Source organism: Macaca fascicularis, chromosome X (genome assembly GCF_037993035.2).
Source record: "Macaca fascicularis isolate 582-1 chromosome X, T2T-MFA8v1.1".
Classification (NCBI taxonomy): Eukaryota; Metazoa; Chordata; class Mammalia; order Primates; family Cercopithecidae; genus Macaca; species Macaca fascicularis.
Genome location: NC_088395.1, coordinates 12,448,107 through 12,467,830, shown reverse-complemented (window position 1 = coordinate 12,467,830; position 19,724 = coordinate 12,448,107). Strand labels below are relative to the sequence as shown.

At 39.0% G+C, this 19,724-nt stretch overlaps 1 protein-coding gene across 9 annotated transcripts in view; it reads right to left on the bottom strand.

Moving 5' to 3' along the window:
• The window catches only part of FRMPD4 (FERM and PDZ domain containing 4), an 864,755-nt gene that overhangs the window by 31,253 nt on the left and 813,778 nt on the right, over nucleotides 1-19,724 (bottom strand). For all 9 annotated transcript variants that reach the window (XM_065538545.2, XM_045383463.3, XM_045383461.3 and 6 more), the window contains 4 exons: nucleotides 18,323-18,368; nucleotides 9,655-9,759; nucleotides 7,104-7,211; nucleotides 2,983-3,114 (listed from right to left, as the gene is read on the bottom strand). In XM_065538545.2, the coding sequence (XP_065394617.1) occupies nucleotides 2,983-3,114; nucleotides 7,104-7,211; nucleotides 9,655-9,759; nucleotides 18,323-18,368 (391 nt within the window). The remainder of the gene's footprint in view (nucleotides 1-2,982; nucleotides 3,115-7,103; nucleotides 7,212-9,654; nucleotides 9,760-18,322; nucleotides 18,369-19,724) is intronic.

Genomic DNA, 19,724 nt, shown 5'->3' with positions numbered 1-19,724 from the left:
TGAATGAATGAAAGACATTGGACTTTAAGAAAGAAGGCAAGAGCTTATCGATTTCCCTTCAAGGAGTCAACAAAACAAAATGAAAACCATGCAGCATGAACCAACACAGTCGTGTGTAATACTCTTATGCAGGGGACAAATCTGGCAATATAAAAATGTTGGTGAGCTGCAATTAAAAAATTTAAAATAAAATAGCTTTATTGAGTCCCGTGGTATGTGTATGCATGCATATGTATGTATTTACAGTTCGCTAACTTTGTTGAACAGAAGAATTCCAATGGAAAAAGACACCCTACTTGTACATATGTGGGCATCCTGAGTAGTCACACCAGCTTTCTGGCTGTGCGCAGGCCTGCAAAGCTGAATGGATTCATGAGACTCGAGGACTATCGGCTACTCAGCACTGGCTGATGGTAAAGCAAACAAGGAATAAAGAAATTGGGGACCCTAAGAGGCCACTAGTGCTGATCAGCCTTGCTGTAGTGTTTCACAGTGACTTCATGGGCTATTTTGCCAGAAAGTTTGTTCTGGTGTGTTAGAAAGTCAGGAATCACCATATCTCTGACTCCTTTAATTACTGGTTCAACTTTTTTTTCTTGAATTTTCCATAAGCCATCTTATCTTGAGTTTACTTTTAGTATCAAAATGTTACACTAGTTTTGGGAAATGAATTAATGTAATGAAAAAAGGTTGCTTCAAGTCATTAGAAATGGCAGTCCATAACACTTTCTAAAATAAACAAACAATTTCTTGGAAACTTTAAGTAGTATATAAATAATATTTTCTAGCAGAAGTTTAGTATCAAACCACCAGAAATTCAGGCAGAGTTGCTTAAAAATTCCATTGGGAGGTTTTCATAGAAATTAAATGTTTTAAAATGATTTTGTTATCGGAAAAAATATAATTTCTTACTCTCTACTTTTATCATGCCTATAAATATTTTAGCAATCAATTTTCCATATGCATTGATTTCAAAGGCATATAGCTGGTTTGTTTCAGGATATTTAAATCCGTTTTCTAGAGATAGTACTTGATTTTTAGCACTTCACTTTTAGTTCTGATTCTATAATGAAAAATAAAGTTAAAGAAAGAATGATTATTAGGAGTTTGTTTCCTTCCAACATTTTAAAAGAAATGTAGTATTTGGAGCAAGAAGTTTTGTTTACCTAGCATCAGAAGAGACTTTTAGAGAATCTTTGTCCAACTAAATCAGCATGAAGCTTTCCTATAAAGGCTATGTAGTAGATAAAAGTTTAGAGAGAAAGTATAACCAGAAAGTTCAGAACGTTGTGGGGGGTTTCATTAGACTCATAGTAACTAGATGTCTGCCCATATCCCCTTGGCATTTATTGCTATAAGCTGAAGGGTATTTACGGCAAACACCTGTGACCATTCGACAGCACAAGGCAAACCCGAATAAGAGAGCAGCCCACTATCAATAACAGACAGCATGTCGGTAGGCACACGTCCCAGTTCCCTCGCCTCTCAGTGGGATACCTCTGAGGTGTGTCCTACACTGTCTTTCAATGCTCTCCAGTAGGACTGAGCTCCAGTTACCCACAGTGGAAACTGGTTTGATAATACATTCTTTACTGGCCTCTCAATATTTCTCATCTCTCTTCCCCATTCCTCTGTGGGTATTTCCAGATATCTCTTCCCAAACAAACGACATGCATTCAAATCCTTAAGTTCTGCTTCCAGGGGAACTCAGATCCAGACACTGACCTTTCACATGACAGATTCTGTATATCAGGGGTTGTGCCCCTGTAATGAAGCATAAAATAAGTCCTTTATTTCCAAGAGTGTTTGGCACAGGTTAAATAATAACCATTATAAGTGATTTAAAATATCTATAGGTAGATTTAGACTCGATAGAGGCCAGGTATGGGGGCTCATTCCTGTAATCCCAGCACTTTGGGAGGCTAAGGTGGGAGGATTGTTTGAGTCCAGGAGTTCAAGCCTGCAATAAGCTATGATTGCACCACTGCACTCCACCCTGGGCAGCAGAGTGAGATTCTGTCTCAAAAAAACAAAACAAAACAAAACAAAAAAAAAACTTGATGGAAATAATAGGCCAAGTTTAGGTAGAGGAATATAAATCAACACAGATGGCAACTTTTGAACTAATCTATTACAAAAAGTTGGACTGAATCAAGAGAATCAGGGATATTTGCAGGACTCAATGTGTGGGACACCAACTTTTATACACAACAACCAAAAAGCACTTTAGTGTGACAACAGTTTTTGCCACTCCATCCAGCTGGCAGCATCTGATGCTTCTCCTCCTGGTGTCCTCTCCTACACCTCTCCATAAAGTTCTGTTATCATTGATCTCTCCTATGGAAGAGGAATTTGTTGAAATCTTTTATACATTTAACAAAGACTTTGCTTCTGTCACAAGAAAAGTCAGGGTGCTGCGCTGAATTCAGCAGCCAAGCAGCCTGCTTTTCTCCCCAGGGAACAGATGGGGGTGGCATCTTGGTAATCAGGAACTGGGACACATTGGTAGATCATATATTTATAGCGGGCAGGACTGGGGCAGAGATTTCAGGCTTCCAAAAATAGTCTTAAGTGTGCACTCAGAATTTCAAACAATTAAATATGATTTTGGATTAATTTAAATAATCCCAGAAACCATTTCTTTTTAATGGTTTCAAGAGATTGTTGACCAAAACAGGTGAACAGGTCACTGTAATCACATAAAATATAATTTTACAGAGTTGTATTCTCAATGTGCTGCTGGTGAGACTTTGAATGACAAATCTAGTTGGGAGACTAACTGACAGTCTGCAAAAGATGGGCAGAAAGGGAAACATGACCTTGAGGTGTAAAATGCATTAAGAATGCCAGCACTTCCTTTACAGAGGATACCCAGGGATACAATTAATACATTTACAGGATTAGAGTGGGGGAGAAATCTTGGACTGGGCAACCTCTGCTCTAACCAGCAGCCTCATCACTTGAGGGTGAGATTTCACAGACCTGAGTTAGAGTCTCCTGTTCATGAAGCAAGAGCAGCTTCGTTCCAGCCCCTTCTGTCCTCTGCTCCAGCATGAGAGAGAAGTGTTCAATGCCTTTGATGGAGAGCTTCTCTTGAAGGGTTAAGATGACATCCTTACAGAGGAAACATGAACATGATGAGACCAAAATCAAGGCCGCCATCTTGTGGAGTCTACCATGACTGAAAAGTGTTACACATGTAGGCTGCCAATCTTGAAATTTTACACCTTTGGTTGATTCTGAAATTTAATGCTCCAAAAAGATACAGAAATGAAGTCTTCCTTCACTTGCCCTTTTCCTGGCCTCCTCTATCATTCAAAATCTTTATGGAGTTCAAAACAGAGACTTAACAAGGTAAATAGCTGGAGGAGGAGCTTAATATCATGTAAGCTCTTGATATAGAAAGGTTGTCAATAGATTGTGCAGTATAGCCAGTTCAATTCTCCTTTCTTCTAAATGGGGTAGCAATTAAACCAGTTCTGAAAGTGGTCTGCTCCAAGTGTTGGAAAACATGGCCTGCATGCCAAAACTAGCTCACCATCAACTTTTGTAAATAAAGTTTTATTGGGACATGGTCATACCCATTTGTTTATCTAAAATCTATGGCTGCTCTTGTGTGCTGCATCAGCAGAGTTGAGTAGTTGCAACAGAGACTGTGAAGACTGAAATATCTGCTTGCTGACCCTGGCTTCCCTTCTGAAAGAGCAGTGTAGTGGTTGTAAGGAATGCAGGCTAAGAAAACAGCTGGGCTTCTAATCCAGGCTCTACTACTTACTAGCTGTGCAGCTTTGGGGAAGTTATTTAGTCGCTAAGTATCTTAGTTTCCCTGTGTGTAAACTGAGGATAATAATAATGCTTATCTCAGAACGGATATAAGGATTAAATGAGTTCACACATACAAAGCATTTATTATAACATTGTTTGGCACAGAGTGAGGGCACCATAGTAATATACATATATTTATTTTACATCTCTGGGGAAGGTGGAATGAGCAAGCTTTGTCGCAATCTTTTATAGGATTAAGCATTTATGATCAGAAAGGTGTTCCACATACAAACACACACATTTACTACAATGTAAAACTAATTTCTTCAACCTATACTTTTTTCATGTACTTGAAAACTGGTAAATGATCCCTCAAAGATAATTTATACTCAGATGCTCAAAATTCTATAGGGAAGTTTTGCCCCACTGCAACATTTGGAAATTTCTGGAGACATTTTTGGTTGTCACAATAGTGGGAATACTACTGCCGTGGTGTGTGTAGAGGCCAGAAATGTTGCTCAACATCTTGCAATGCAGAGACAGCCCCACAGTAAAGAATGATTTGGCCTAATATCTCAACAGTGCCAAGATCAAGAAACCTTAGAGTGAAAACTTAGAGTTTCTTTTACTGACTTTTCTGATGTTTTGATCCTTCTCTGTGGTCCTTTTTCAATTTCTTCAGGCCCCGTTAAATCAAAGATCCCCATATCCACCCACTCCTGAAAAAAATCATTCAAGAGAAATACCTTGACTATGTTGAATTTCAAAAAAAAAAAAAAAAAAAAAAAAAAGATTTCCCTGCTTTATAATTTTCTCTTAAAGCCCAGGAAAGAGAAAACAAAACCAGCCTTTGTGTGACAACACATACTTTATAAAGCATTTTCCTGAACCACCAGGGAGGACACTGGAAAATCAATAGCAATAGTTTTTCCCTATTGTAATTCTGCAGCAAGAATTTTGGCAATTTTTGTTACACAATGTCATATTCCTTTCATAACTATACTATTTCTACTTTACACCTACCAGCCAGTGTCTATTGTAATAATGAGGCTGTTAGGTATAAGATAAGATAACTTGAATTTGATGTGAACTCTTTGCATTTCTTCCTGTCTTCTCATTGTCATCTGCAATCCTCAGGGAAATCAAACTTAGTCTTACATATGTTCCGTAATAAAGAGGCTGGAGGGAATGAACAACGGGCTTTCTTAAATTTAGATTTATTTCTGTTAAGAAATGCATTCAAGTCTTTACCTAGGTCCTCAGGTGGGGTAGGGAGTCCAGTGGCAGGGAGTTGACCAGTTGGCAACACAAAACAAGGCCATGGTGTCAGAGAGAGCTGTAATAATGTAGCTCTGTGGGTTATTTCAGAGGTCTGCCAACTATGACCCGTGGGTTACATCTGGCCATGCCCATTTGTTCACATATTGACTGTGAAGTAACAGATTAACCTCGCCTTGCCTAAAGAAAAATTTGCTCTTTTGCTCCCACTCTTAGAAAGTAACCTGTAAGCCCTTGGACTGTCCTGTCTGATAGAAGTGTTTTTGTTTACTGAGTGGTCTTGGGCCATACCAGATAGTCTATGCTAACAGTTGATTTATAGTGAGAACATTGGGCCATATAATATCAGCTCTAACTCTGGAGAGACTGAATACTAAGGTCAACCATGCAGGTGGTTAGCTGTGTCTGTGTGGCAAACCCCCAATAAAAACTCTGGATGCCAAGGCTTGGGTGAACGTCTGTGGTTGGCAGTACTTCATGCATACTGTCACGCATCATTTCTGGGAGAATTAAGCATTATCTCTACAAATCCACTGGAAGAGGACATCTGGAGCCTTTCCACTCTATCTCTCCTGTGCCCTGACTATGAACCTTTCCCATTGCTAATCCTGTTCTGTATTCTTTTGCTATAATATACTGTAATTGTGAGTATAACAAATTACTGAGTTCTGTGAGTCCTTTGAGTGAATTATCAAAACCAAGCATTGTCTTAAGGACTAACCAAACCCACCTGTTCATGGCTACTTTTCTGATACAATGACAGAGTTCAGTAGTTGAAACAGAGATCAAATGGCCCACAAAGCCTAACATATTTACTATCTAGCCCTTTCCAGAAAAAGTTTGCCTACTCTTGGGTTAGTTGATCAATAATTACATTAATATCTCACCACAAATTGATAATGAATGAGGAAAAAGGGAAGAAGTCCTTTCCAGACATCACCATTTAAAATTAGAAGTCTTGTATGAAGGAAGTTAATATTTCATCTGGAATGATTTAAGGATGATTTAATGCTCCAACATCAATCTAATATTTTCCACTGCATGACCTATTAAGCTACTACATACTTAGAGCAATTCAAAACAAGCTGCTTGCTGGTATAATGACAATAAGAATACACAGTGAGTGGGTCTTTGCAGAAATGCTTCTACGTGTGAGGTCTATGCTGATTAATTAAAAAACCCAACAAGAATTAGAGGTCGGATATTGACAGACATTTTTTAACAGAGGGTTGATATTCTCTTGATAGATTATTGTACAGATCATCACAAGGTACTCTTTTACCTTCATAAAATCTTTTTTACTGTGCCATGTGAAGAAAGCCTATTTTAGGCTGATGAAGCATTAGGGCGCAATCAATTTCTGAATACACTTTTGTCCAATAAAAGGAAGAGGCTCTGTACTTTTCTTCTCCAGGAAGAAAGCATGTGGGGAAAAAAAACCGTATGCTTTGCTATAATACCTATTATCTAAAACTCACCTGTGGCTCTGAAAGAATAGGATTGCTTTGTGAGTCTTCCTTTCTAGCCCTTCTTCTAAGAAGTAGGCCTCATTTCTCCCTCTTTATGCATCATTACCATGAAATTGGTTACAGAAATTAAAAGTAAATGTTACTTTTACATTATTTTACCCCTTGTTTTTTGCTGGACACCAAAGTAGCAGATATTCAATTAATAGCTAACATCTTAATCTTCTGAGCAGCTGATGTTGCTGAGAAATCATGCTGGCCTTGGGCAGGGTGCCAAGCCGCCTTGGTGATAGTCACACTATTTTAATTAATCTGTAGTTGCATTAAAATGACTAGCTCTAGTGTTTCTTCACTGACAGTATATTATATTGTTTTGCAACACCAAGAGAAATAAAAGAGCAGAACCTTCTTAGTTTAAGCTTTTGGTTTTGGTTTGGTTTGAAGTATTCACAGACTACATTATATGGAGGCAATCAACAAAATTGCAGAAATAAAGGGATAGTTCTGAAAGAAGATACAGCTACAAATGGCTCACAGTGTCCTGCATGTTGTACCTGAAAGAGTCTAGGTACAGAGTTTACCAGGTCATCTTACCTTAATGGAAGTGCTGCAGTCAAAGCGAAATGATTTGGTCTGCCCATTTTCCAGATAGACTTTCAAAACATTTGGCATAAAAAGAAGTGAGTTGTCCTTAACAGTTTCCTGTTAAAAAAGTGGGGGGTATAAGTTGATCAAATTATGACTCTTCTCTTTGCAGTAGCAGCACATCTATAGTTTATTCTAAGCACGGCATTAAAAAACAATCAAACTCTCTAAGGCCAACCAAGGCATTCCTTTGGTGATATGTGAGTTAAGTTGCTCATAGCAAAATACATTTGCTCATCAGAAAGTCAATCAGATGAGGTTTTTTTTTTTTTTTTTTTTTTTTTTAAACTCAAGATTCCCCACTGGCACACATGATTGCAGACATGATTCTTTTGTAATTAGGCTTTGACATTTGGAACTACAAGCCCAGACCTAAGCAGGGCAGGAAGTCTTGAGCAGAACAAAGACCAGCAATGATGCTGTTTGATGAGGTACTGTGGGTGCCTGGCAGTGTCATGACAGTGAGTCACCAGCATAAATAAGCTTCAGGTATAAAGTTATTTTGTGAAACTATTTTCACCCAGTTAGGAATGGTTCTTAAACTCCAAGGGAAAAGATAAGGAATGGCTTAGTGTGTTAAGAGAGTAAAACATTGTCTATAATGAACAAGATCATAATCTAGAAATAACTCAGAAAAAGATGCCAGCTTGAAACATGACAAAAAGCAAACAATAGAAATGTTATTTCTTTGCATTTTTTCTTTCATTGGAAGTAGTGAGAGATGAGAGAGAAGAAAGAGGGAGGAAGAGGGTACACTTAATGAGTTCTATAAGTCCCAGGAGTGAGCTGAGTTATTCACATGTAGTTGGTCATAAAGTCCCAGGAGTTGAGGAGAACTCAGCGTCATGAGTGCACACATCCCTTGTTTTGCACGTGAGGGAACTGAAGGCAAGATGTTCAGGGATTTGCCAGTGTCAGGGAGAATTCAGTCCCTAAGTATTTCCATAATGGGCCTCCTGCCTTTCACTTCCTATTTCTTTTCCTAAATTTCCTCCCCCTCCTTTCTGCTTCTGTGGACTTCCCGCATAGTCTTCCTCCCAAGTCACTGAATAAATCTTGATCCCAGTCCAGAAGAAATGGCACTCAGTGACTCAGAAGAGCAAGAGTAAACTGGAAATGAAGACAGTCATGAAGTCTGAGGAGCATCCACATGACTGAACATCCCTGCCATCCACAAACCTGTGGCAGGCCATGGAGGCTTCAGGAGATGATTATCCTCAGAGGTGTCCTCACACATCAGCTGACTTGCAGGAGTCTTGCTATATCCAGGGATGAACTGACACTGCTGTAGCAGCTTCTAGAATCATATTCTTTCTAAAGATGTGTAAACTACCTGGTTGCGCAATTACATGCTCGAAAGCTCTGGGCAGAAAAGTTTCAGATGACTTTCTGCTATATATTGATTCCTCTGTACCTTCCACCCTTCAGCTGGGACACTCTTGTTGCAAATTAATAATGTACAGTGACCGTGCATCCAGAGTGATGGGATGCATTGAGGAGCACAGAACAGACCATGCTCACAGGGCAGTACAGCCACAGCCTCCAGCCTTCCCCACAAGCATCACAATAGCTGGACCCCAAGTGGGGCAGCCCTAGATCAGTAAGTTTTGATTCGAAGACACTTGGAGCATGAGTGCCTTGCCCAGGATGTACAGGCCTACATTTTCAGATTCAGATCCAGAACCAACCTCGGAGAAGAGTTTGTGACCAATAATGAATATATTGTAGGTGAGATTTTATCCTCATGGATTTATTTAAACAATACCAACAGAACAGCAATGCTCTGGCATTTCAAAGGTCCAAAAAATATTAGTGCCTTGGATGATAGTTTTCTAAAAACTGAAAACACTTCAGTAAATTTTTGGGAGAAAAAGTCAAAAAGAAAACATCCTGTTGATATTTGCATTATTCATTTTGAAGATCAATTAAGTGCCTGAGTAATAATGATTTCTATCAGGATCTATTTATGGAGATGTGGGCAGTATTTCTTCAGTTCTTGTTGCCTACATAAAATTTTTCCATCATTTTAACTTCTTTGCCTGATTAATTGAAAGATTAAGCTTTTCTGGGGAAGTAAAAAGGAGAAACACAATACCTTTCTCAAAAATACATAAAGTACTATCATATGGAAGAATGCTTAGTTAGCAGAATGGGAAGAAATAGGTGGAAGTTTCAAAGAGGCATAATTTACTGAGTATGAATGAGGCAGTGTCACTGATCCCAAATCATATGAACTCCTTTGCAAAGCAGTGAGGTCTCTGACACTGGAAGCATTCTAGGAAATCCTGGACTACCACATATTCTGACCATGTTAGAGGAGATTCAGGCCCAACCTGATGATCTCTCAAGCCCTTTACAACCTTGAGATTTGACACCTCTGTAAAAACCAACGACCAATTTCAGATCAATCATTCCAGTGGGACTACTGACTTTGTTTGAGTACAAAGCTTCTGCCTCATTGACTTTCCCTGAGTCACAAAGCAGGCAACTGTAAACTCACCGACACTTGGCCGTTGATGATGACTTCCTCAGAGAAGCGTACTTTGACTGGATTGGACTTTAATCTTGCCTTTTTTGCAGCACTAATAAATGCTGATTTGGGAGACTAGAAGAAAAGAAAACATTTTATCTGATTACTGGTAACATAATGCAAACCTTGTAACAGTTGTTTTCCATCTTTATCCTCCCAGTTATGCAATAATTTTGCTAAAAAATAAAATGCTTGGTACATGTCCGATTCAAGGACAAAATGCAAATTATAGACTCAGTCAAAACTCTGTCATGTCTATAAGTTAGTAAGTTTGATTTAGTCACCAGATCAGAACTACCACTACCATGTTCCAGTTTTAACTGAGCACATTTCCAGGGATATTTTAAAACAATGGCTGCAAAAGCACACAAACCCTGCTTTTAATAGAGAGCTTTCAGCACAGTGTTCAAGGTGAGGTGGTAGTCAGATCTAATGTTGGGTTTATGATGAATTGATCATTAATCATCTATTTTAATGAGGTGGAGAAGAGTCATTGATAGTCCTAAAATGATTCATAATCCCATTGTTATTCACATTAAGGGCATATGGGCATGTGAGCAGACAAGTATTCTCTCTCTTTCTCAAGCACTCATGCTTTATGTACCTGCAACCTGAGTTTTAGCCTCTTCTTGGTAACTTGTGATCTTGTGATCTTACTGAGGAGGGTAGAAACGAGACCTTTCCTTACAATTGAACGTTGACTTCATATTCTTCCTCATCTTATGGGCTCTTTGTGCCTTATGATCCTCTCCTTTCTTTTATTGGGAAGAGGGGCCATGTAGCACAATTCTTCCTCAGAAATTGGAAGTACAATGGGAGAACCTGCCTAGAAGGGTGCTGTGATACTGGGGCATCCCTTGCTGCATGATCTTGGTAAAGTCACTTTATCTGAGAATCACTATTGTTGCATAATGTTAAAGAAGCCTAAGGGGAAGGGAACTCACACCTAGTACATATCTACTATGTTGAAGGCATTGTTTGTTTATTTTTAAAAAGAATTACATTCTCTATGAAACCTAATACAGAGGTAAATAGTTTGAATCATACAATTGTTATTTTATAAACGAAAATGGTCAAATATTGGCAATTGCCTATGGTTCAAACTAATGTTTTCCATGCTATATAGTCTTAATACATTGAGGCTGTTGTTCAGAGAATTCTAATAATTGACTCTAGAAACAACACAGAGGCTTAACCCTCTATTTATTGTACTAATCTAGAGGCACGAAAGCCAACTAGGGTGACCTATACTTTGGTTTTCAAAGTAAAATGAATTTAAAAAAGGACTCTCATTCTTGTCAAATACAAGTATACTTAAGATCAATTAAATTCAAAAAGCAATATGATGAAATAGATAAATCAAATGTGGTCCATCTGTACAATGAAATATTATTCAGCCATAAATAGGAATGAAATTCTGATACATGCTACAACGTCGATGAACCTGGTAAATATTATGCTAAGTGAAAGACACCAGGCACAAAAGGCCACATATTGTATGATTCCACTTACAGAAAATGTCCAGAATAGGCTAATCTATAGGGACAGAAAGTAGATTAGTAGTTGCCACAGGCTGGGAGTGGAGGAGAATGAGGGAATGAGGAGTGATACTTAATGAATATGGGGTTTCCTTTTGGGGTGATGAAAAAATTGTGGAACTAGGTAGTGGCAATGGTTGTAAAACATTTTGAATGTACTTAATGCCACTAAATTGTCCACTTTAAAATGTTTAAGATAGTATATTTTATGTTATATGTATTTTACTGTAATAAAAAAGCTGTTGAAAAAAGTATAATAAAAAGTGTGTGTGGGGTGCCTGTGTGTGCATGTGTGTATGCCTGTGTGTGTGTGTGTGTGTGTGTGTGTGTGTGTGTGTATTCCTGGATGGAGTTTTTGCTTTAATACCAGGAGAATCCTGTTATTTCTAAAGTTCCCCTCCACACCTATCCCATCCTTTGCTATGAGTAGTGTCTTAGAAGACTGGATAAATGGATGATTTGTCTCCCAGAGCTTGAATTCATCCATTTATGCAAGATGTTTTAAGAGAATGGCTGCCCTCTTTAAAAAACAAACAAACAAACAAACAAACAAACAATAGCAATAAACCAAAATAATAGCTTTAAACATGCTCAACATGACTTTTAAAAGTCCTGCTGCAGAGCTGAAGTGATGTGACAGGGTGTTCTCATCAGTATCATTGTAATTATAGGCCAACTTTAGTAATGATTAATGAGCAAATCATACAGTGGTGAGTTCATTTGCTTTTGATATGTCATTTTTTAGCTGAAGGGAAAACATTATTCTCCTGTAATGATTTTAAGCAGGTGGTATTTACATTGGCACAATGAGTTGAGCACAAGTGAAGCAGCTGTAATAAAGCTACCCAGAACAGACACTACTAATTAGATGAGATGTTTTAATGCAGTTGCACCCCACTTCTCCAGCATTGTTTGGGAGCGAACTATTTCACATGTGTTCAGTGTACCAGATACCGAGGTTTATTCCTCTGTGCATCTCAATTTTTAAATGTTATATTTTGCCATATTTTTCTAAAGTGTTCTACCCAATTCCTTGATTCAATAAAAAGTATAGAGTTTTCGGATGCATATCATTTGATATAACCTTAGAGTGCCATGGTGTTCCCAGGGATCATGAAAATACCTAAGGTTATTTGCCCCTAAAGTAAATAGCCCCATATTTACTAGCCATGCTGAGGCCAATAAATATGGGGCTATTTACTTTAGGGGCAAATAACCTTATGTACTATCCCTCTCTCTAACTATATGTAGCATGCCCATCTTATGTAACTTCATTCCTGTATTTATTTACCATGCCATAAAGAGAAACATGCTAACTTAGGAAGACCAGAAAGGAAACTAAATAGCCACGGTTGTTAAGTAAATATTATTTTATACACAATTTGAAGTCAACAGACTCGGGATAAACTTCTAACTAAGAATTCATAACAAGTACTATTTTTGTTCTGGGTTTGTGACTATTTCATAAAATTGACAAACGTTTTGAAAATTACTTTTTGATAACAACTACATAGGCTCTCCAAGTCTGAAGGCTACTTAATGAGAATCAACGAAGTACTGGCTTATTCCACTGGCTAGAGTTACTTGTGGTATATTGGGTAATGTAAACCAGTCATGACTATAGTTTTAACACAGATTTATCTTTGTTTCTCAAAAAATATACAATGTATACCACTTGAAAGCCTGCTGAATTAATTCTGAGCAACCTGTAGGTGTTGATCACAAGCACTTCATATCCTGTGGTGGAAATAACAAGTAATTACCATTTTGAATAATCAGATTCTCCTACTGTTAATTAATTTTAAGATTATCAGGCCCCTAATCAACCCCTGTACTTTTTCCAAATTTGCTGTTGCTAAGATGGCCACAATAGTGTGTGGAATGCTTCTGATGCTTTTGAATGCTCTTAGAAGTTACTAGAACATAGTTTGAAAAAATTACACAAATAAGATTAATTTCTGAAATTGAAGGGCAAGGTCTTGAACTTGCAATTCTTAGAGCTCTACAGTACTACTTATATATCAGGTATTGAGAGAACATTTGGTGAGGACTAGCCTACATTACTGGTTGGCTTAGTTTGGAGTCTCCAAAATGCAGACCTAAGACAAGGATTCACAAGCAGGTAGCTGATTTGGGAGGTGCTCACAGGAATCCCAGGTAGGTGAGTGGGAAAGGCAGGCAGGAAGGGAGAATAAACCAGTAAAGCATTTGCTGTTACTAAGGCACCACTATAGGCAACTGGAGCTTACTCCTGCTGGGAACCCCTGGGAAACAAGGCAGACCACATGCCTCAGTGTTATACTGTCTGAGGAGAGAGGGAGCTGGGGTATTTATCCACCAGTTCCTGTCAATCATTGATGGAGCGTCTCCTTGTATTGTAAGTTTTCAAAATTCATATTTTCCTGCTGCCTCAACATCCCCACAAACAGGTTGTGAGCACCCTGCCCAGGCAACCAGGTGCACCAGTGTGATAAAGTTGGCTCCTGCCACAAGTACCCTTTCCCACCCTCCCCTGACTGTGACTTAGTAACATTTAAACAGATCAAAGAAATTCCCTTGCACTTTTCTTGTGTGTTCCACCCTGACCCCCTGATAAAGGCACTTGCCCACAGGCTCTACCCCACCTGGTTGGTTGAGTTGGCTCCCTTAGTGCTCCCTCTCATGTGACCCCTCCTCTTGGCATGCAGTTTCTCTAGGACCTGTGAGTATAAAAAAACTTCTTTTTCCTGCACCTCTCCTGTGTCCCCTCTTGTGGCTACACCTGACTGACCACCATGTAAGAGAACACAAAAAACAGCCTTTCTGGGAGTGATAATTCCTCAGCACTTGTGGCCTGCTCCATGAGCATGCTCCTAGGCCCAGGAAGAGCCTGCAGGCAAAGACTCACAGGTGTTCTCCATTGGAAATTAGGCTGGCATGCTCAGCATGACATATGGTCTGGGCTCTGATAGAATGTGCTACACTGGGGTTTCCATGAGGAGGTGTGTAGCCTCTCTCAGCTGTGTGGAACACAATAAAATGTAGTTAGGAAGTTGGAGGCAGGAAAGCAGGTCCCTCAGCTCTTTGGAAACCTAAAGCAATGTGAATTATGCCAGCTCACGGTACACCAGAACTGAGAGAATGACTTAGCTCAAGTCCCATTGAGTTGGGGTTGCATGAGGGGAAGTTGTAGAAACTCTTTTTTGTTTTTTGAGCAGAGTTTCGCTCTTGTTGCCCAGGCTGGAGTACAATGGTGCAATCTTGGCTCACCACAACCTCTGCCTCCCAGGTTCAAGTGATTCTCCTGCCTCAGCCTCCCGAGTAGCTAAGATTACAGACATGCACCACCACGCCCGGCTAATTTTGTATTTTTATTAGAGACAGGGTTTCTCCATGTTGATCAGGCTGGTCTCGAACTCCTGACCTCAGGTGATCTGCCCGCCTCGGCCTCCCAAAGTGCTGGGATTACAGGCGTGAGCCACCGTGTCCAGCCATAGAAACTCTAAATACTCTCTGTCTCAGGTAAGATTGGCTTTGGAATTCTAGACTTGGAAACTGTAGAAAGCAGAGTCAAAGGAAAAAAGGAAGGAGCTGGCCAGTGAAAGATCTATAATAAAAAAGGATAACAGTACAAGGAAAGAAGATGGCGTATCAGAGCCAAACAAACAAAACCCATGAGTAACCCAGACATTCCCCTTCTAAAATTCCATCCTGGGGAAATACTAACTACAGATTAAGACTTATACACAAAGACTTTCTTTTCAGAATTATTTATAATAGCAAAACATTAAAGACGATGCAAAAGGCCCAATGATGTGGGTTGGTTAAGGAAATCTTGGTTCAGCGTAATGTTTTGCAGCCATTTAAATGATGCTTATGAAGAGTTTTTGATGACATAGGAAATGTTTATGATATATTTAGTAAAAGAGGCATAATAAAATTACATGTACAATATGATCTCAACTAAAGCATAGAAAAAAAGACTGGAAGGAAATAGGTCGAAATATTTACACTGGTTGTCTCTGCGGGAAAAGTTTGCCAACACGTTTTTCTGCATCTATATTTCTTTCTGTACTTCCACTTAGTACTTTTTTTCCCCAAGAAAAACAGTAAAAATCATGGTGGCGGGGAAAGCCTACCATAATACTTTTTAAAAAAATGCAGCAACCTATTAAGAATTACTTCTTATCAAAGAATTTCAGGGATCCTAAAACTCTCACCCCATTCCTCCTTGACCTGGGTCTCATTGGAGATCAATTTCTGTGGTTGGGTCATGTTGGGGTACCTTGGGCACATGTGGAATATGACTGGAAGGTATAAACATTAGCTGTCTATCTTTACTGGACCTTATGCAGAAGAAATACAACATAAAAAATGCTGTCCAGCAAGTTGCAAAAGAAATTAAAATGCTAATTTTTATTGTCTGTAATAAAAGTAGAACTTACGGACTTTCTTTTGGTCTGCTGGCTCATCTGTTTCTGTTTGTCAATCCTGATTGCTGAGAAGATGTTTAACAAATATGTGAAACTCAATAAGTTTTTTTTTTTTTTTTTGCAAATAAAAGATTGCAGTCTTGTCTTTTCCCATCTGCTGTCCAATCCATGTCTGATATCTATTTAAGAAACTTTGTGGTTTTAATTCTTTTATTTCAACTTCTACAACTCGGAGGAGAGAAGAGCCACTTGGGATTTGAACAGTTAAGGGAAGACTTTAGGTGGGACAGTGGTTCTCAGCTGGGAGTAATTTTGCTCCCAAGGGACATTTGGTAATGTTTGGAGACATTTTGGTTTGCCACAACTTGGGGAGAGGGTGCTACTGGCATCTACTAGGTACAGGCCAGGGATGCTGCTAAACATCCTACGATGCACAGGATAGGTCCCCATAACAGAGAACTCTCCAGTTCAAATGTCAACAATACCAAGGTTGAAAAACCTTGAGGTAGTGTTTAGAATTTGGCCTGAGACTTGAAAGCTGAGAAGGATTTATTTAGCAAGGCCGAGGAGGTGGTGGGACTGGAGTCATTTTTCGAAGGAGAGTGGTCAAAGGAAAGTCAAAGATGAGAATTTGTCTGCAGTGATTGGGCAAGGGGAAAGTAACTCTGGAGCAGAGGTACAGCTGTTGGCTATAAGAATACGACACGCTTCCTCCTAAATATTGTGGCTAAATGTTGCCTTTCAATGTAGCACAATGGCAAGAGCCACTGGAACTCCTAGAAAATTCCAGATTATCTTTTAAAAGGAAGTGCCATGATTCACTGCTAGTAATCAACATTCAAATGAATAACAAGTCACATGGACTCCAATGGCAAACAGCAAGTAAAGCCACAAGACACAACCATAAACTTACATGTAAAACTCTTCTTTCTTTTTCTAAGTTTACTGCATGAGGTAAAACAGTATCCCACATTGCAAAACAAACAAACAAAAAACAAAAAACAAAGGTCCTGCCTGATCTTGCATTTCTAGTAGATTATAAAATATAGAAAGAGAATTTGGGAACGACAGTGCAAATGTGAAGTTCCATCAGGAATTTAAAGTGGTTCAATCTCAATTTATACTTGTTCAATCTCAATTTATAGTTGTTTAATGCTTATTATAGACATTTACATTGACTTTACCCAAATTGAATTTGTCCACTGCAAACAAATCAAGAAGTGTGGATAGATTTGAAGTAAGTGAAAACGACAATTTGGTTAACCAAAGCAATCTAAAAACAGCCCAGCTGTACTTTATATAGAAGCATATGGAAGGAATCTCAGAATCAGACAGATGAGGAGACCAAGGTTCTGAGCAGTTAAGGTAGTCACTGCTGACTCTTTTGTTATACTGCTGGGAGCTAGAAGCTAGATCTCAAGTCATAGTTCTCTAACATCCTGGGGCCTCCTTAGTTTTCAAATCCCAATATGTGTGTATGTGTGTAAGTTCTGTCAAAGAGATGGAGTTAACAGTAGCAGTCAATATTAAACTGAGCTTTTAATATAAATATGCATAGTTACATCCTAGATGGCATAATTTGTTGTTTTGGTTAGTTCTATTTGTGGTCTTATCAGAATTTTGATCCTTATTATTTCCTGTCTAAAATGCCTAGCCCACAGAGCTTAGGGGAAAATTTTTGGGACAGGGGAAATGAAGAGTTTGGTCAGAAGATGGAGATCAGCAAATACTAGAGCCCTTTAATTGATGTAGAAATTAAATGCTCCAACTCTATGGGGAAGAAAACAGGAGCTTAAGCAGGCTGGAATCACTGCCACTCCATATGAAGGTCAGACTGACAGGAACCATTTTGGGAAAAATCTGAAGGAATTTGCCTTGGTAAGTTTTAGTTCAGCTGACAACGTATGAAATTTGCAAGCAGTGGCAAGTCTATACAAATAGAAAGGAAATTAGTGGTTGCCTAGGACTGAGTGTGGGAACAGGGATTAATTGTAAATGGGAACAGGGATCTTATTGGGGGGATGGAAATGTTCTCAAACTGGATGGGGTGATCGTTGCATACCTCAGTAGATTTTATGAAGACCATAGAACTGTACACTGAAAATGGATGAATTTTATGGTACGCAGATTATACCATGATAAAGTTTTTTTTTGTTTTTTTTTTTTTTAATCACAAGAACTGTCCAGTTTGTAAATCACTTTCCACCCTCCAAACCATGATGGCTGAAACCAAATTCTGACAGCATATATCATATAATATCTACTCTTAAAGCAAGCTTTGCTAAAATATCCAGTTCTCTACAGAATTATTTAGCTGGGGATAAGAATAACAATTGTGCATTGACCTCCTACAATTAGATAGTCTCATGAGATTTGTGTTTCTTAAGCTGGAAACCATAAGAAGGTCTTGAGTTTAGTGTCATTTACAAATGTGACCATTGCATAGGACTGGAACAGCTGGTTGTCTTTCAAGAACTTTAGAAAATATATTACTCCCTTTCCTCTTCAATGAATGACTTTGCTAACATGGAGTATAAAGTACAAAAATAGTCAAGATTTTTGAACCCATATTGTGAGTGCATGTTATTTTTCTCTGCTGTTATTCATCATCATGGTTTTACTGGAGTGGGCAGAAGAAACAAGAAGCCTGAGAACATTAAGTGGCACTTTTGTTCACAGAACACTTACAGGGTAAGGCTGAATGACAGTGAGGAGTATCGATTCTTTGCAGCTTCTGTAAGAGAGAAAAACAAACATATTTATGATATGCACTGAGCCCGGACTCTAACCAGTAAGAGTTTTCTTTCAAAACATTAGTGAATGTTCCCTGGACTCCCAGGGTAGAGTAAATCAAATAGCTCAGATGTAGGCTTTCAGACCACACAAAAAGCCAAAATGAAGTGTTTCCTGAGTTTAACAAACTGCCCAATTGAAAGCTTCCTAGCAAGTTTACATTGGGCAATATTATCTGTGCTGCCAAACAGCAGGACCTTAAAATAAAACCCAGGAAGGGAAGAACAGTTTTAGAAGCATCAACTAACTCTCTATATTTTTTGCTGCTCTCAGAATTGATTCTCCCCTTCTGATTTTCCTTTAGCCTATTTTTTCTTTGCTGCTTAAAAATTTCTCTGTAGTTTTCTGCCAGGGGAAGAGATTTTTAAAAATTCTATCAATTCATGGAGCATCATTACCTCTCAGTATCAGCATCCTAAAAGAGAAATGTTATTGTTAGTATCTTATGAAAAAAATAGCATCCCAGCAAACATCGGTTCCCATACTGTGTGGCTTAGTAAGTCCCTGGTCACAATGCTAGGACCCTGGGCTGATAAATATTTCAGACAGGCACCGGTTGGGAAATATTACTCACAATAGGCTGCACTTCATGGCTAAAAGCAGAACAATGTAATATAATGGTTTATCTAATTCCCTCCAAGTAACTCAAACCCTTGAGGAAAATTCATGTTATGGATTATAATAGTTTTTCTTTCTTCCCTTCTTTGTTCCTTTTTAAATCACGACTAGGAGAAAGGTCAGTTGCCATTTTGTTGAAGAAGAGCTGACTTTTTCTACTTTAGGTTGTAATTAATTACCTGCTTTTCTGATTTATTGCCCACATGAGTAAGGGGAAGGACATCTTTTGCAAGGTTGTTCCCTGGAAGAAGTCACTGCAAATCGCACTTCTAGCACTAACTGATTTGTGGCTCGGCCCACTCACTCTGACTGGGCTGGACCACGTAGTAGGGAGTGGGGTAGGGGAAGAGAGGAATCCAGAGGGCAGGGAAAGGAGTAATAGAACTAAAACTCCAGGAAGACTCAGAACACTTAGGATGATGATGCTGGTGGGGGCAGGAAGGTAGCACAGTGCTGATGGTGGCCTGTCTGCTTCCACAAGTTCCCAATCACCAAGGCTGGCAGGGAGCCCAATGATTGCAGTAGACAGAGCAACAGCGCAATCAAATGAGAATTCAGTGGATAAGATGAAGGATCTGCATTGCTGGTGGGAATATATACACGTGTAGCAGTTTGCGGAGGCAATCTAGCTTCAATAGGTCAACTCTAGTGTCACAAACACCGTGACCCAGCCAGTCCA